Consider the following 18920-nt stretch of genomic DNA (forward strand, 5'->3'; position numbering starts at 1 on the left):
TGTCATTGAGCTTAATAATTTTTTTTAAGGAAAAAAGAAAAAAAGAAAAAAGAAAAAAAAGGAAGTATTTATTGTTGAAAGAGATAGAAATAGGAGAACTAGATGTCTTCAAAGGGTAATGGACAAAATAAAAAACCCGTCAACCAACATTTACCAGAATAAATGGCCATTACAAAATTCTCTGGCTATTGATGATTTGTCTTTTAAAGCCTTGAGGCAAGGCACACATTTTGGTCTCACTGTTGGTTCACCAATTACAAGAGGTCTAAGTCTATGCTTCCATGACAATGCATTAAAGCATATGAAGTATTCATGCCTCATATACTAATACATGCTATACAAATTATATGAATGCATGTTTTGCAGTCTTGCTGGAAATGAAATGCTTAGGTGCCTGGCTATAGCATTCAAATTGCTTCCTCTGAGTCAGCAGAGTTTAACCGTTGACGATGAGCAAGATCTAACATTCATTGGGTTGGTATGCTTTCTTTTTGAAATAGAATGCTATGTTCATTTACTGCCTCATTCTATGTATTGTATTCTATCGGCGCTGCTATATGTTTGCTGAATGCCGATTGATGCATTCTTATAACTAATTCATATTTTACCACTTTGTTTAGAATTTTGTTTCCTTGTTAAAATTTTACACTGGTACAAGGTTACTAGTTCTATTTATTGTTTGAAAGTGGAGAATAATGTGAATGTATATGTTATTCTAAAGAGAGACTCTTTCGTGTGGATGAATGCTTATCATCTTAAAGATGCTTGGAGAACATGCCCTAACCTCACTTTATCTACAGAAATGTAAAAGCTCTTAAACTTTACAGAAACGTTGAAGCAGCCTTTCGTGCTACACTAAGAGAGACTAGAAAGTGCATAGAATGGAAAAAACTTCAAAGAATAATGATTTTCAACTTTATTGTACATTCATGTGTGGAAGATCATGTGAGATAACCGGGTGCATCTACTGATCCTAGAATTTTCTGGTTAAACATTTAGTTGTTTCTTAAATCTTTATTACTTGATATCTCTTTGTACTTGGAGCATTAGGCTCTTTTCATTACATAATGAAAAGTTCGTTTTCTTTTCAAAAAAATTGAAGCTATTTTCTGGAAATAAAAGAAATAGTAGATTTGTTGTAATGAACAGACAGTAAGGATGGTTGCAACAAATATTGACCTGAGCCTGAGCTTATTGTGTAAATGTTTATTAAAATTATATCTTTAAATGTTTTCCAATAGCTTTGTCGCAATGTTTTCCAGAGTTTGTTACAGCTGTAATACACAGCCCAAAAGAGAATTTTGTTGCATGAAAACTGCAGGAATTGGTGGAGATACATGAAACAAGAGGACAACCATGGATGTCAATTGCTCCAATTTCTTGGAAATTACTGTTTTGGTTGTTTCTGCTACATCGTGTATTATTTGGTTGAAAAGGACTATTAGAATCTTTGATAATAAAGGTGCTAATAGCATTGAAATTTAGAATAAACTTTGCGTTACATGTTAACTTTATAAGTTGTATCAGGGAACAACAGTGATCTTTACTTGCGTCTAGATCTTTGGAATCATTTTGGATTTATATGTATTGCCATAGCCTACTGTTAGGAATATTATTTGTTCCGTTATCCATATTTTATCAATATTGTAGTCCATTTGACCTATCTCACAGCCGGCGTTGGTCTTCATTTATGCTCTTTTGTTTGGTTCGAGCCCCTTTCTTTAAATTCATTTTTGGTGTCTTTGTTGCTGGCTTCTGGTTTCCTTTCTGGCTTCTTCTTAGCATTTATTTGCTTACCTATCATTTTAAAGGTTGGAATGCTTGATCCACCGAGAGAGGAAGTGAGAAATGCTATGCTTTCATGCATGACTGCCGGCATACGTGTTATAGTTGTAACTGGGGACAATAAGGTTTTCTAATCCAGCCCTTTGACCTTATTTATTTCATGTAACTTTCCTTATAGGCAATTTTTTAGAAAGAACTTGCTGACTTAATAACATGCATTTATAGTCAACTGCCGAATCACTCTGTCGCAAGATTGGTGCTTTTGATCACTTGGTGGATCTAACTGGTCATTCTTATACGGCTTCCGAATTTGAAGAGCTACCTGCAATGCAACAAACAACGGCATTGCAACGAATGGCACTCTTCACCAGGTACCTTGGACATTCTCGTATGATTAAATGCTGATTACATATATAATCATACATGATTGTTTCATTTTATCAAGGAACTGTTACTATTTCCTATTAAAAAAAAAGTATATATAATCATTTTCTTCAATGAATATTTAATCAATTCTTTTGTCAGTACAATCTGGTTTGGCTTTGGCTTTTTGGGAGTTGCTCGTTGTTTGATCTTTTTGTGTTTGCCTCTTTTTTTTTTTTGTTGACACTCGATAGTTCACATTCTTATCTTTCCATCTATCAATGAAAAGTTTTTTTTTTGGTCTGTACACATTTAATAGAGTTCACTTTTCCAGGGTTGAACCTTCTCATAAGAGAATGCTTGTGGAGGCCTTACAACATCAAAATGAAGTGGTAACTTTATGTTTTACTTGTTACTCATTAGAAATCTTGCAGGAATACTACTTTATAGCTTTATACATGTTTGTCCTTTATTCAACTTTATTACCAATGATTTTTTTCCTCCCTTTCTGAAGAATATTAAATACACGAGGATATCGTATATAGATCATACAATAATCAACTAATTACCAGTTAATGAATACATTGCAGTACCTTCACTGTTTGTATTTTTTTCAACATAGCTTTAGCTTTACTATGTTCCTTTCGTTGTGAACTTATCCATTTTGAAGATTGTGGTATTCTTTTTTTTTTTTCCTTTAAGAAACAAATTAATTAATTAATGAAATATCCAAAGATATCCATAGTTCCAAAAGGGCCCATATTAAAGGGAGTACATAGATGTTTCCAATTTTTAAAAGAATAGATGTTTCCAATTTTTAAAGGTATATCTTTACTCCAAAACAAGTATTAAAGATGGCAGAATTAGTGATGTCTTCTTTAGTCTTGCTTTTTTCCTAGAAGATTTTTGCATTTTGTATGTCTCAAATCTTCCACAAAATTGCACAAACAATGCAAATCCATTAATGCTCTTTAGTGTCCTTAAATGGTAGATCAGTGAGCAAAATGGAGCCAATTTTGAGTGTCCTTAGGGGAGCCTCTGACCAGTTGAAAGCTGTAAAAAATATCCGATGAAATGCCTCTTGGATAGGGACAATTGAAGAATAAGTGTTGAACAGATTCATTGTTGGATTGGCAAAGGCAGCACCAAGATGGAGATAAAAGAGCCAAGGACAATGTTTCTGCAATCTGTCCATGGTATTAAGGCAAGAGTTAGTCACTTCCCAGAGAAGGAATTTTACCCTTTTTGGACAAGGGCAGCTCCAAATTTTCTTGTATAATACTTTGGTTGCAGAGTGCCCCATTGTTAAGAGGAAGGTATATAAAGATTTTGTACTAAATCCTTTAGGGTCCAGCTTCCAAGTCCATATGTCATTTCTGCCATTTAGATCAATATTTGGGATAATACGAGTGAATGCAGCCATCCATAAATCTCATCATCTTGGAAATTTCTTCTGAAGTTTAAGGACCAATTGCAATGTTCAGAATTCCAAACTTCAGAAACAGTAGCTTCTTTGGAACCAGCCAGGTGATAAAACTTGGGAAATTTCTGTTGAAGAGTGTAATCACCGATCCATGAATCAAGCCAAAATGATGTAGTAGAACCATTTCCAATGACACATTGTATATTGCCATAAACAAGATCTCTCTGTCTCAGAAAGAAGAAGGTTGTTGTATCTTATTCATGTCTATGAAGATATGTAAATGGCATTTGTTAAAAGCCATTGTTGTTCCCTGGTTGTTGTATCTTATTCATGCGTATGGGAGTTATTCCCTGGTTGTTCTCTTCAGGATTGATAATTGTTTTTCTTAACATTTTCTGATCTTTACTTACTTTAGAAGCAAATATCCACTCAAAGGTATTATCTAATGTTGAAGGTAGTAGTATCTTATTCAATTTGAAGGTTGTGAACTTATTCATGTGTGTGAAGATATCCTACTCAAAGGTATCATCTAGTTTTTAATGAAAGACTGTAAAAATTCAAAGGAAAGGTAAAGATAACGTAGGAAAAAATAATAAAAAAAGATAAGATACTGGTGAGAGGATGGTGGAAAAAATAATTAAAAAAATATAAGATACTGGTGAGAGGATGGTGTAACGTTGGAAAGGGAAAAGAGAAGGCTAAGGATCAAGTTTAAGATTCAGTGGAAGATAACTTTGACATTCTGACAGGATCTGGACGTTTGTGACTGCATCTTTCCTTTGCTTCTCCTTCTACTTCTGGTTTGGGGTAGGGATGAGAGGTGGGATAGAAAATGTGAAAATGGGGGTCATTTTTGGTGGGAGACAAAAAAGAATTACTAGTTTGTATGCAAAAATATGCTCACGTACAAATGTAAAATTTTTCTAATTTTTCATTTTGTGGATTTTTTAGGTTGCTATGACAGGCGATGGTGTCAATGATGCACCTGCACTGAAGAAAGCAGATATTGGAATTGCCATGGGTTCAGGAACAGCAGTTGCCAAGGTTGCTGTGGTCACTGGCATATTTGCATGATGTTCTTTATATATATATAAAAAAATATTTGCAAATCTGTTAATTGGGCTTGCTACTTTTTTCAGCTCTCAAATAATAAAATTAAGTTGCACGTTAATAACATGTCTAGTAATTCCTTTCTGCATACAATTTGTCAGTGTGCTTTAAGTTTTGTTTTTTAAATTAGACCCCCTCGTGGCTTTCTTTTATCAAAATCCTATTGTTGATGCTAACTATTTCCCTTGCCATTTTTTCCCCCTTCCCTAGAGTGCTTCTGATATGGTCTTAGCTGATGACAATTTTGCTACTATTGTGGCGGTAAGCTCCTGCCTCATGTCCTATAGACTTTTCAAGATAAAGGTGGTTGATTAATTTTGTTTGTAAAATCCTTTGTGACTGGTTTCAAACCTGATAGGCTGTTGCAGAGGGCAGAGCTATTTACAATAATACTAAGCAGTTCATCAGATACATGATCTCTTCAAATATTGGTGAAGTAGTCTGTATATTTGTGGCAGCTGTTCTTGGAATACCAGAGACACTTGCCCCTGTGCGTTCTGTCAGCCATTTTTTTAATATATGAATGTCCTTGATGATGGTTTTCTGATAAGATCTTTAATGATAGTAATTCCATCTGCAAAAGTTGATTGTACTTCCATTGAGGCGGAAAAAGTCTTGTTTATTTTCTCATTGAAACAAAATGATTACAGGTGCAACTTCTTTGGGTCAACTTGGTCACTGATGGGTTGCCTGCAACTGCAATTGGATTTAACAAGCAAGACTCTGATGTAATGAAAGCTAAGCCTCGAAAGGTATTGAGTTAAACGATGCTTGCTTCTTTAACTGGTTACAGATTTTTCATCTTCATCAGTCGTTACAATTACAATTTCAGTGATTAACATTAGGTATATGGTCAAATCGACCTTACTTGAACAGGATCTATTCTATAGGTTATACAATTGTGTCAAGGTTATATCCTTCACTTCATGTTCATCTTCTTTGCTGCTTATGCTGTTGGGTCAAATGATTTCTTGGTTATATGATAGCTTATAAATGTGTTCTTTCTTGTTTATTACTTGTGGGACTGATGACTAGTATTTTAGTATCTAGATTCTTCCCCTATCTTCATCTTCTTCACGCACATATTCCTATTCGACGATGTAAAATTTTATGGACTTTATCTTCCTAGAACTATAGCTTCCCTCTTTTATGAAGGTACTTTAGTCCAATTAATTTTATCTTGCAGGTGAATGAAGCTGTGGTGACTGGGTGGTTGTTCTTTCGTTATTTGGTAATTGGAGGTAGGCTGATGGAATAACCTATTCTATGGACTGTTTGTTGCTAAATATCTCTGGCTCTAGCTTGGTATCTTTTTTTGTTTCTTACTTGCAAAAGTTACACTCTCATTTTGGAACTTTGGTTTCCTGGCTGATTCATTTGCCTTGGCATGGCTAGATACTGCTACTTAGGGACGTATACTTGCTCACCTTACAGTTTTCATCTCGTATTTGCTCAACCGTGGAGTAAAAAAACTGAATTGTTGGGATTCAAGCTTTTCCCTATTGGCCGGACTGTAAATGTTTTAAAGTGTATGCATACTTTTTTCTTCTAGTGGGGAGCAATTGCTCGCATTAAATGAACTTCTTAGGTTCTCTGTTGCATGTTGCATCAAGAATCGTTTGTTACTTTATTGTTATTTATTGTATCAAATTTTCATGGTGATTCTAATTGTCATCTTATGCATTAATGACCCAGTGGATAAAGAATCTTCCATGTAGAGCTAAATTGTCATCGCTTTCAATGAATATTCTGTTATTAACTGTTAAAAGCTAGTAAATTTTTTTTGAAGGATTCTATCATTTGTGCAGCTTATGTTGGTCTTGCAACAATTGCTGGCTTCATATGGTGGTTTATATACTCGGACAGTGGTCCTAAGCTAAATTACACTGAGTTGGTAAGATTTACGTTATTATCTTGCTATGGCATGTTTATTCTTGGTTTAACATATGAAGATAACCCTATGCATGTTGGTAATGTGCATTGCAAATGTGTGAGGATATTTTAACTTCAAAAGATGAAACTTGAATTTCTACACTCGTTTTTCCCCTTGCACACGTAATTTTCAAAAAAGGAAAAACTGGACTTGGTTATGGGCTTTTCTCAGTATGGGATATTTCTTTCAGATGAATTTTGATACTTGCTCAACCAGAGAGACGGCATACTCTTGCAATATATTTGAGGATCGGCATCCATCGACTGTGTCTATGACTGTGCTTGTTGTTGTCGAGATGTTCAATGCTTTAAATAATCTAAGTGAAAATCAATCTCTTCTGTAAGTATTAAGTCACTTATATTTTTTGTGGTTTCTGCAATTTATCAAGTTGGTAATTTTTTTTTTTTTTAAAAGTACAAAGTTGGTACTTCGTTGAATGAGGCAAATAACAATTTAAACTTTGCTTTCTTCAGTGTTATCCCTCCCTGGAGTAATTTATGGCTCGTTGCCTCCATTGTCTTAACCATGATCCTTCACATGCTTATTATGTATGTGCAACCTCTCGCTGTTCTTTTCTCTGTAAGTTGTTTCTTTCTCTTGATTCCCTTGTGATTCCTTTTTTGGCAGTTTCTGATGATTTAGTGAATTGAGTTTGACAGACTGTAATCTGTTTCCTTACAGGTAACGCCATTATCTTGGGCTGAATGGACGATGGTTTTGTATCTTTCATTTCCTGTAATAGTGCATCCCTTGCCTCATTTTCTGTCTAACACATCTGTTTTTCTTGTTCCCCCGTACTATTGCCTTCATGGTGCCTGAATGTTGTCGTGGGGAAGGGGGATTCTGAAATATATAGAGATTTTCATGCAATAGGGGAAAAGGGAATGTTATTTAGGGACAACCCAAAATCTATTTTGGTAGTTGATATCATGTCAATGCATTTAATATATGTACTATAACTTCAACTGGTTTTGCTAAACTCTTGAAAAAACCCCTCTATGGATGTTCATGCCTACCAAATTCTCATTTTTCCATATCAATTTAAAGGATCTGCTCTTCAACTGATGCAGGTTATAATCATTGATGAGGTACTAAAATGCTTTTCGCGACGCTCTAGTGGCACTGGCAGTATGTTTTCCCCACCTGTTTGGTGTTATCTATTATTGTTAATGCATCTTTTGCTTATATCTAAGTATGCATATTCATGTTCCTACTTATTCCGAGGCACACCTTTAATCACTCAAAATTAATTTTACATTTTTAAATTCAATTTTCAAATCATCAAAATGATTGGTCTTGAATGATTAAAAGCATGTTTCAAGGTGATTTTGAAAATGACAAAAGTGATTATGACCATTTTAGAATCAGTCCCAAACATGCTGTGTCTATGATTAGTGACAGTGATAATTCCCAACCCTATTATGTTAAACTGTATTATGATAAACAGTGGCACAACTTCAGTTCTTGTCTTAAATTTTTCTTTTTCGTTGATAATTGTAGGGTTGAGGCTTCCATTCAGATTCAGAAGGCATGATTTACTTCCAAAGAAGGAATTGCATGACAAGTAGGAATCATTACCTTGTTATACTCGAGTATGGCTGATTAACAAGGACAAAAATTGACATCATTCTTTTATCCCATCCAACCTGGAGAGTTCGACCCGAGCATTCACACATTAATCTTATACCTCTCAAGTCCAAAGTTTAACAGCACTCTACACTACGGGTCAGTTAATAATATCATCACATCACGACAATCATGAAGAGTAACCGGCAAAGATGAATGTGCTGGTCAGAAATTTGCTGGTACTAATCTTTTTTGTTTGAACCGTCAATTTGAAGTTTATTCAAACAAGAATATTTACGTTGTTGATTTTGGAATTTTATTCATATAGCAAGTCTTGATAGAACAATGTTCACTGCAATTCATAATATCGATCCCTCCGTGGACGAGCTTTTGTCAAATAGGTTTAATTTCATAGATGATTGGTATGGGGGTTCTGGTTTCAGCATTCTGTTGGTTCCTTGTAAAGGGGAACATTTCAAAATGAAAGAATGATACAAGTTGTCTGTTCAATTGCACCGTTATGTATCCAAGTTTTTTCTTACCAAAAGGGAAATAGACTGTAAATTCAGACGACTATTTTGAATGATTTATGTACTGGTTTGCAACTAGGTATATGCTCAAATTCGGGTTCCAATCAATTGTGTGCTGGTTTCCAATGCGAGTAGTACTTACACATGCATACAAGTCGATCACAAAAATGAATCATTTTAAATATTGTTGTGAAAAATATCGAAAGGAGATAGTCTAATGCTCTATTATGGCAGGACAAATTTTTTCTCCCTATGCTGATCTAAATTAAGTTCCTTATGTATAGCTTCTGTTGAAATAATTTTTTTTTTTTCCTTTCGAGAGTTGTCATACCTACCAGACTCTTTTCTCAATCATTCTTTTTCTATCACCTTTGAAGGTCATAAGAATAAACGATTTTTTAATTACTAGAGTTGTAACAAGATTCCCGAATCACAGATTTTTTTAATCGTATAGTTGAGCAGACAAGAAGTCTATAATTTGGTCAACTTCATCATTTGGATGTCTCCTTTTGCTCCCACAAGAATCTGTGAAAATTTTAGAGATAGGAAATATGAATCATGTTCATGACCCCCACTAATTCATGGAAACTCCAAACACCCCCAACCTTGATTCTAAAGGGTTGTTTGGGGTGCAGAGTTGATATAGGATGTCTGAAGTTCATATATCTGTGTTTCGGGTGTAGAATTATTTTGTTTGAGTTCATATGTTTGTGTTTGGGGTGCAAAGTTAATATATGATGTCAGAGGAAGCACAATTTTTCTAACTCTAAAATAATTTGTTCAAATGATCTACTTATTTATTTTGAAACTTTTTTATACCATAATTCTACCCTGGTTTGTGTAAACCTCTGAACTTGTTTTACTAGTTAATTAAGCTTAAGTTCTCTTAATTATGTGTTAAGGATGTGTACTAAGATTAATGCAAAAGTAAGCTAAGTATGTGTAATGAATGATGTGTTTCAAATGTTAAGAGAAGGAAAATTATTTAAATGTTATAAGTATACATGGTCAAGTTGTAAAGCAGTCGACACATAGCCAGTTGGGAAGTTTAAACAATGGCAAGCTGGGAAAAGGGCAAGAAAATATTCTAAGTGTGGAATGTTGAACTCTGGAATGAAGTAGAAAGAAGTTAACACTTAGAGAAAGTAGAGGATTCCATACATTTGAGCTATGAGGCGTCATGCAACCAGTTTTCTTGAATTATGCGGCCAGAGGTCCAAAAAGGGGACGTTATGGCCAAGGAAAACAATGTGGTATGAAAGAAGTATACGACCAACCTTGTATGCCAAAGTTAAGACTAAGTTGACAAAGGAGGCAATAGAGAATCATGCGTTGAAGGTGTTGCTCAGAGGATTTGGAGATGTGTAGAAGTATGCACTGATAGGAAAAGACTTAAGTGGCTGCAAGGCCATGCGATGAAGTTAAGCTGATGAGTTGAACTTAATTAACTGATAAGCAAGCTAGGTGGTAGTCTTGGAAATGTTAATTGGAAGATAAGCATGCCAGGTGGCGGTTAGATAAGTGGGAATGTCATGCAAACCTAAGTATAAATTAACTTGATGAAGAAGAGAAATGGTTTGCCAAAATTTTTCTTATGCCTAAGAGAGAAGTTTTGTTGCCACTTGAAGACTTTGAAATTTTGAAGAGTTCTCGGCAAGCCGAAGGAAAGTTGGAGGAATTCCAATCAATTTAGAAAGGAGTAATGCTCAATTTCCAAGATAAGTGAAAGTTAAAATATTTATAAGTAAATTCGTTGAAGAGAGTTTAGCTAAATAAATGCTGAGATTAAAGTTATGAAATTCGAGGGATTGAATTTGAGATGATATTGTGGATGAATAAGCAAGTAGCTGCTTACAAAGAACAAGCAAGCAACTAACCAATTGATGTTATGCGTTAACGCATACGGGCATAGACAGTTCACATCTAAGGCGGTCCGAGTACACTGCATAGTTGATGTTCATTGCATAGACTAAGAAGGGGTTTTAGTGCTTATTCGAGCACCTTGAGGAAGGATTCCCGATTATCAGCCAAGTTATAAGGTAAGATGACTAAGGATAGCCGATGGGGTGAAGATGGTTTATGTTGCGTTGAACTTAGCTGTGATGCGATGAATTATTTAGTATGTGATGAAGTTAAGTGTATGCGTTAAGCTCAAAAGGGAACTAATTATACTGACCAAGGGACCTTTCCTTATTTCAGGGAAGACGTAAATAGGAGAGGCTTACAGACCCCTTGGATGAGTAGCTTAAGACAGTGAGCGACTAGTTTTCAAAATATTTTCTAAGTGTTTTACTAATGAATGTTCAATGCATAGTTGCTCTTATTTCAAGGTTCAACGCATGGTTTTAATAATGGAAATTGAGTTTAACGCATGATTGATGTTTATAAAGACAATTTTCATACGAAATCTCCATGTATTTTACTTGAGTTTACATGCCATGACTTAGCATTTAAATGAGTTATCCATTGATTCTTAAGTTGAAAACATGCTATTTAATGATGTTAACATGTGTAACGATATGAAAACCTACTCCTAAGCTTTATCGAAGGTATGGTAAGGTACCCAGTTATATGACGATCCTTGCTACCGAAGGTATGGTAAGGTAAGCAGGATCCTATTCAGTTCTATGTGCATGTAATACTTATGTTATCGACGTTGATGAGATCGAGCAAAGAGGTTCTCTCTCAACTAAGGTTATTGGGGATCGAGCAAAGCGCTCTCCCGTATGTTTAGGCAAAGGAGTAGAGGTATTCTATAGGATATGTTGATGAATTTTAAACTAGGGTTCTCATGTTCTATTTTCTTGATTTCCTAAATGTTATTTTCGGACTTTGGTATATTAATGAGAATGTTTTATTATAAAACTGTATATACTCTGAGTTATGGAAGCATGTTTTTCTTAAAAGAAGTCATTCATTGAGCTTTCCAACTCACTCATTTTAATGTTTTCCTCTTTAGGTAGCAGTCGACATCCCGAGGCCTAGCAGTTTTGCTAGTCAGTCACTTCTCGGATCCTCAGAAGTTGAAACTTAGGTGGCTCATCATGTTTTGTTGATCTAGTATTTATGTTCATGTCATGGAGAACAGGATAGAGTTTGTGTCGAACAGATATTGTAATTAAGTTTGGTTTTTCTGAAACTGCTAAGTATGTTGAACTTGATATTCTGATTAGTAGTAAATTTGTATACTTTGAGTTAATACTGAGATTGTGTGTTAAGTTCTGGAGAATCATAAACTTCTAATCAAGTTTAATAGTTGTTAAGGACACAGGTTCATAGGAGTATGTTGGGTAGTAGTTGTCATAAGAGGGCTGAAAACTATTGTCTACACATCTCTTTTCAGATTAAGAGGGTAATCTGAGGAGGGTTGCGACAGTTTGTTTGAATAAAATTTTGATTGAATCTTTATTAAGTAGACGTATCTTTTATAATCATAAATTATGGTCTAGGTTTTAGTTCTGGATCTTTTCTTTCAAAATTCTTTTTAAACAAAAGCATTTACTTTAAAAGTTTGATTTTTAATACGATGCCTCTACTGACGCCATTATACTTGTTGCACAAAAAGTAGATACTAGCTTATACAGGGGCCATATTTCCTAGCCTGTTTACAAGGTGCACAATATATATATATATATACACACACACTATGGATTAACATATATGACCAAGTTACATACATAAATATATATATATATATATATAATTTAAGACATCCATAGCACAACATCAAATCAATCAGTCTTGCCTAACAAACGCATGCAATATTTTCTGGCCCCCTACCATGCATTCGACGATCGACAACCGAAAAGAGAACTAATGATCAAAATCCAAATGTGGAATAGGTTATAAATGAAACGAGGACCATCGAAGCGACAAGGAACTTGTTGAGCTTTTCATTGAAGCGACGAGGGGGAAGGGGACTGGTCCAAAAATCAATAGATCAGTCGACAAACTATGAAAAAAAATTGAGAGATTTGCAAGTAAAGAAGGAATCGATGAAAGATCTGACAGGTTAGATGATAGGCTTTGAGATGAAAGATCTGACGAGTTTGAAGATTTGATGATAAGGTTTCAGATCTAAGGGTTTGAGATGAGAGATCTGAGAAGGGTTTGACGTTAGGGTTTCAGATTTGAAGGATGAGATCTAGGGATGAGAATCGCGTGAGGGAAAGGGGAGAGAAGAGAGACGTGTGAGAAAGGGTGAGATACGAAACACCCCCTCCAAATTGAAATCACTATTTACAAATCAGTGGGCTAGACATATGAAATGGGTGACATACAAAAACAGGCCCTGAAACACTGAGATGTTATTGGATCTCATCTCAATTCAACTCATGTTGGGCCCCCAAACAACCCCTAAGAGACATCAAGAATTTTCTTTAGGTTTTTTTTTCTTTGTTTGAACTGGAACTCAAGACATTAGCCATCAAACAAATGTCCTACTGACTGCCAAACTGCCTATCAAGAGCAACAAAAAACTAATATTGCATTTAACTTTTGTTTTTTTGTTTTCCTTTTCCTTTATATTTCCTTAAGGCATTTGATCAATGGAACTTAACATTAATAAACTCGTACTAGTTGAGTTAGGTTTTTTAGAGACAACTAATACTTTATATATCTCAAACTTTTTTCATTTTGATCATAAGTGTACATAATGTTGGGTTTTATGTCCTAAAACTCGTGGTTTGTAAACATTAAACTTATTCTGAAAATTCAATAAGTTGTTATTGAATATATGAATTGCTTATTTCGTTTTAGAAATAAATCCAATAAACTAAAAGATCCATGAATATTACATGAGTACTTGAACTTTATGTGGAGACATAAAAGTGGATCAAGTTCGAGTAAATAGTCAAAATTGTCTATAGTATATGAATAAGGTTGGGTGCCTTATTCTGGTAACACTATTGGATGCGGCCCACTTTGTAGTTGTTACAAAGAGTTGTAAAGTGCTACAAACGAAGTGATCCTAAGTCGTATATGTCATGACATGAGGAGTGAGGGCGTCCTGTGCAATGAGTTTACACAAGATCGGACCACGAAATAAGTCACTCTTACTTTATAACGTTGTTTACTGTTTAAGACTAACTATTTCAAAGCGATGACCTAGGTAACTTGACCTTAATCCTGAGCTAACTATGAACTCCTGTTTATTCGGGATTATCCTTAGATTTTCATAGGTGAAGTTTGACTCAATAGCACCGACTCAATAAGCCTCCCATTTGTGGGGTAAGATCGGGTAGATAGCTAGGGACATAAGGTACAAGATGGAACTCACTCCTACCCGCTTTCAGGGATAGTAGAGAGGTTGTTCCCTTAAGTACTGACTTCGGGTCTTGAACAAGGGACCCCTTCCTCTTATTGACCCGAGAGGGACTTGGTTTGATGATCACATCACAAACATATTGTTCATTAGAGAAACAGTGGGACTTGAACAAGAGGTAATCTCGGGGGTAAAATAGCCATTTGACCCAGCCATTATTATGAACAACTTGTGAAGGGTTAACTTACTAATCATGGTTATATCGAGTAGACATAATATATCTCAGTGAGGGGAGTGCTTTAGAGTAGATCCACTAGGTCCCCCTACTAGCTCACAAACGGATTAGTTTTAGAGTAGCATGATAAGTTGATTTGAAACGTTCAAATTCGAATTAAGGGAATTAGTAATTATGTGATATAATTATACGTTTAATGTTGAATTAAACGAAATTGGAGAATCGATTAATATTTAAATATGATTTAAATACTAAATTCATGAATAGAGATTCATGATAGTGAAATTGGTGATTAATTAATTTAATATTTGATATTAAATTAATTAGAATTAATTAAATTATTTAATTAATTATTAATTATTAATTTTATTAGAAAAATTAATTTTGAATTATTTTTTTATAAAATTAATATAATTTCAATCTTAAATATAAATTAAAAACAGAAATTGAATTTTGATTTTGAAATTAGTTTAAAAATCAAAAAATAAAATTGAGAAATTGGAAAATGGAAAAACCCACAAAAGTGGGATTAAAGTGGGATTTTTCCACTTTCGAATGGTAGTAGTTCAATCACTCTTCCACTTCAAAATTCTCCATCAAATTCATAGTAGGTTCTCAATCAAATTCATAGTAGGTGGTGTAATACATGCATGAAATCATTTTGCATGATTCATGCAATAAATAACTTAATTTTGAGTGGAAATCGGGCATGCAACTAAAGTAATTTTGCTGAGAATCTTCAAAGGTTGAAAATAGACTTCTGTTTGCAAAACCAGTGACCTCTTCTCCATTTTTTCCTAATTTAAGCTTGTTTTGAGTCCCACAATTCAGTCTAAGGCTCCAAGAAGATAATAGGGAAGACCTTGTGGTGATCCACAACAAGATTTGGAGAAGATTTGCAGCTGAAATTGTGATTCAAGAAGTTCTTCAAAGGTTAGTAATGAAACCTCTTTTTAGTTTATGAGCATGCTTTATTTAAAGTCAAAATTAATGAATTAGAATGCTTAATAATCCGTTTTTCTTTCGTTGCATATTTTCTAACTCTATTAATTGGTATTAGAACATCATTTAAGCATTTAATTTGGTTTAATTTTGGCTTGGTGGGTGTTTTTCCAAGAGATATATGAAAATGGTGTACTGATATGGTTTTTTGAGTTTTAGCATTAAAATTCTCTTCAATTATGTTATAATTCTTGTAACTGGCTCTTGATAGATGAGCCTTAATGTGTGATTAAGTGTTTCTAATTCGGTTGGAGTCATTAGAGTTGAAATTAGGATGTAATTGAAGAAAGAAGTGAAGAAGGTCGAGCTGCCGATTTCTGAAGCTGAGCTACTATCCAGGCACATTGCAATGTTGCCCTTGAACGTTGCAACGCTGCTCATGTTGTTGCCTAAATGTTGAAGAACGCCCGCAACGTCGCAACGCTGGGGTGAGAGCATTGCAATGTTGCTCACCGCAGCCAACATGTGCACTTCAGCCCGAACCGACGGTTCAGCTGAACCGATCCGATCAATTTAGGTCAAAAAGGTCTGTTCTGACCTGATTCAGCCCAATTCAGCCACTTTTGAAGGTTTGGAGGTTCAGTTTAAGCGGTTTGGGTCTAGTTCAAGGCGATTTGAGTGGTCTAGAAGCATTTTGGAGCCAATTCTTGCTGAATTTTGTAACAGTTAGGCCTTTGTTTGCTTGAAAATGCCAAAACTAAAACCATATCAGTATATGTTTAGTTATTTATGCATGTGATGTATGTTATAATTAAATAAATCTTGTATGTACATAAAGTATGTCATGTAGATTTGAAATCCCACCAAAGGAAGCATGTTACATGCACTGAAAGTATGTTATAAAATGTTATAATATATAGTATGCATGTTTAGGGTTTCTTTGATTTAATATAAGTGTTATATTGAATATTGGATACCTTTGATGTATGTTGTGGATGCTTAACATGTCTAAAATTTTGTAAGTTGTTATAAAATTGGGTTAGACATTTAAAATCCATAACAAAGAACAGTTGCATGCTCACGTAGGTTAATCACCTGTTTTAATAGTTAAAATAGGTCGACATCTTGTAAAATATGGTTACAAACTCAACCGGTATATAATCTTATCTAAGGCTGGGTCAAAAAGGTCTGATCTGACCTGATTCAGCCCGGTTTAGCCACTTTTGAAGGTTTGGAGGTCCGGTTTAAGCAGTTTGGGTCTGGTTCGAGGCGGTTCGAGTGGTCCAAAGGCGTTTTGGAGCTAATTCTTGTTGAATTGTATATAATCCTATCTAAGGCTGGGGATATTTAAGTTGACGGTTTATAGAACACCTCCTACTTAGGGATTATGGCCGAATAATTGAGCATTGTTAACCAATTTTATAAGCAATACGTGAGTGGTGTGAGGTTTTCAAACTGGTTTATCACCTAGACATTGTAGGTTAAATCCAAATATAAACGTTATACTTGGATAAAAACCTAGACTTAGGTTGTCTAAATTAGCCGAAACAAACCTGAGTAAAGCTATATCCAAAAAATTGATAAGACACTTTAGTGGTAGTTTAATAGCATATATGATATATTATTAGAACACTTCAGTAGGAACTTAGAATACTTCAACGAGAGATTAATAGCATATATGATATGTCATTTTTAGCTCTCGCATCCTTAAAAGTTCGTGATCTCGATCCATGTTTTACTTCGTGTCACCTTGGGAGTGACCTCCATTCGGAAATTGAGTACATGAATCGAAATTATAGTAAATAGGGGAAGTTATTCACAGCAAAATCAACAGTGATATTTTGATTTTCATTCTCATGTCCTAAGAAATTCACACTGTGAGATTTATGTGACGTTTCGTGTCACCCTGGGAGTGACCTCCATTCAGAAAAGTATTTGCATAAGTCAATATCAAGGTGAATGAGGGGAAGTTGTTCCATGGAAAATCAAATATACGATATATTGATTTCAATTCTCATGTCCCTAGAAAATTCACACCGTGAAATTCATATGACACTTCATGTCACCCTGGGAGTGATCTCCATTCAAAAAGTATTTGTATTAGTCAACATCAAAGTGAATAAAGGAAGTAGTTCATAGTAAGTGAGTGAAGAATATGTGTCAACATATCCTACGGTCTCTTCTATTTGTTTGGACTGTGAGATTTCTATGTTGCGCCTGCTTGTCGTCTTTAAGGTGGCCTCACTAGTCATTTTAACGACGGCTATCCCCTTGGAGGTTTGTAACATAGGATTTGGAACAACTCAAACTCCAGAAATGGATAGGATTTTTAAGGTTGTTTTTCGACTTTGACTTTCCAATTCGGTAGCATCTCTGGGGCCAACTTTTGAGGTCTAAAAACAGAGGGTTACACTTACGAAATTACTAAAGTGTTAGTCATTTCTGACAGAAAAAAACGGTAGCTAAATGACTATCAAAATATGAGCTATTCTGGGGATAGTATTTAGTCAAGAATGTCTTGCTATAGTATCGTTGCAAAAAAATAATCTTGGGTATATGATTACTTTACTAAAATATGTTTGGGTTTAAAAAAGCCATTCAATGATAAAATCTGTTTATATTTTTCAGAATGACGAGTTCTTTAGTACAATTGTTAGCTTTTGATAAACTTACCGGGGATAATTATGCCACGTGGAAAACAAACCTAAATACTATACTGGTGATAGATGACCCCACTCCCAACAATCCTCTATGAAATAAGAATCATCCAGTCTTCCCTCATCTATTCAACCACTCTTTCATTTTCTCCAAAACATTCTACCTCTTTGATAGTGTTTAATCATAGATCTCAATGTGACTAGGTCATTGAGGTAGTCACATTAAGGCTTAGCACCTCATTGCTCAACACTTAAGGATTGATTCTATCAACATAACTCTCATGCCAATTGTTGAAGACTACAAACGTCCTACATACCTCTACAATAGTTTGCTATGGTCCATCATAGACTCGTGTTGGCTTAAAGTAACATTTGTTAACCGGTAAATAACATACACTACTAACTACTTAATTTTACCCTAACCCTTCTTAAAACGCATCCAAAACCAAATTAAAAACATCAAACGAAAGAAAGTCATTTTGAGGGCGTTTGGGGCGCATAGTAGGTTATTATAGTCTATGGGTTATAATAAACTGTTTGTTTTTATAGTCTGTGTTTAGGGTGCAAACTATATAGTTGGTTTATAATGGTCTTTATTTGGGGTGTAGAGTATTGTAGTCTGTGTTATAATAATTTGTGTTTAGATTGTAGGTTATTATAGTTTGAATTATAACAATCTATAATTTGAATGTAGATTATTTTAGACCGTGTATAACTCTTTCTACTACAATGTTTTATAATACTAATAATTATGCATATGAAATATCATATTTTGAAAATATAATTATGTTCCACCAATTTATACAAAAATTAATTTGATTTTAATTCATGTTAAAAGTTAACCACCATTTTTTTTGTCATTTCGGGAGGTACTTTGGTTAACATGGCCAAAACAAAAAAGTACATTACTTTCGGATGCAATTCATGTGTTTCATATATAATGCTCTCTTTTTTTAAAGTACAAAAAAATGTAAGACAAAATAACTAACTCATGATTGTATGATTAAAATATGACAAGAAAGATTTCATACCAAATCTACTACAAACTTAAATACATAATTGAAACAAGTAATCATAGTTCATTGGCAAACAGCAGTCCAAAACATGGGTTGA

General features: G+C 34.5%; 1 protein-coding gene across 2 annotated transcripts in view; it reads left to right on the forward strand.

The window, feature by feature from the left end:
• Window positions 1-8695, forward strand: part of ECA3 (endoplasmic reticulum-type calcium-transporting ATPase 3) — a 42847-nt gene extending 34152 nt beyond the window's left edge. For both annotated transcript variants that reach the window (XM_039030315.2, XM_039030316.2), the window contains 15 exons: window positions 367-478; window positions 1812-1910; window positions 2011-2156; window positions 2483-2540; window positions 4523-4615; window positions 4892-4942; window positions 5040-5171; window positions 5332-5433; window positions 5868-5922; window positions 6490-6575; window positions 6805-6953; window positions 7088-7193; window positions 7296-7349; window positions 7685-7742; window positions 8115-8695. In XM_039030315.2, the coding sequence (XP_038886243.2) occupies window positions 367-478; window positions 1812-1910; window positions 2011-2156; window positions 2483-2540; window positions 4523-4615; window positions 4892-4942; window positions 5040-5171; window positions 5332-5433; window positions 5868-5922; window positions 6490-6575; window positions 6805-6953; window positions 7088-7193; window positions 7296-7349; window positions 7685-7742; window positions 8115-8182 (1369 nt within the window). In that variant the 3' untranslated portion in view covers window positions 8183-8695. The remainder of the gene's footprint in view (window positions 1-366; window positions 479-1811; window positions 1911-2010; window positions 2157-2482; window positions 2541-4522; window positions 4616-4891; window positions 4943-5039; window positions 5172-5331; window positions 5434-5867; window positions 5923-6489; window positions 6576-6804; window positions 6954-7087; window positions 7194-7295; window positions 7350-7684; window positions 7743-8114) is intronic.
• The last annotated feature ends 10225 nt before the right edge of the window (window positions 8696-18920 follow it).

The sequence above is a fragment of the Benincasa hispida genome, chromosome 4, assembly GCF_027475165.1.
Source record: "Benincasa hispida cultivar pf3 chromosome 4, pf3_genome.v1.1, whole genome shotgun sequence".
In the NCBI taxonomy this organism is placed as follows: Eukaryota; Viridiplantae; Streptophyta; class Magnoliopsida; order Cucurbitales; family Cucurbitaceae; genus Benincasa; species Benincasa hispida.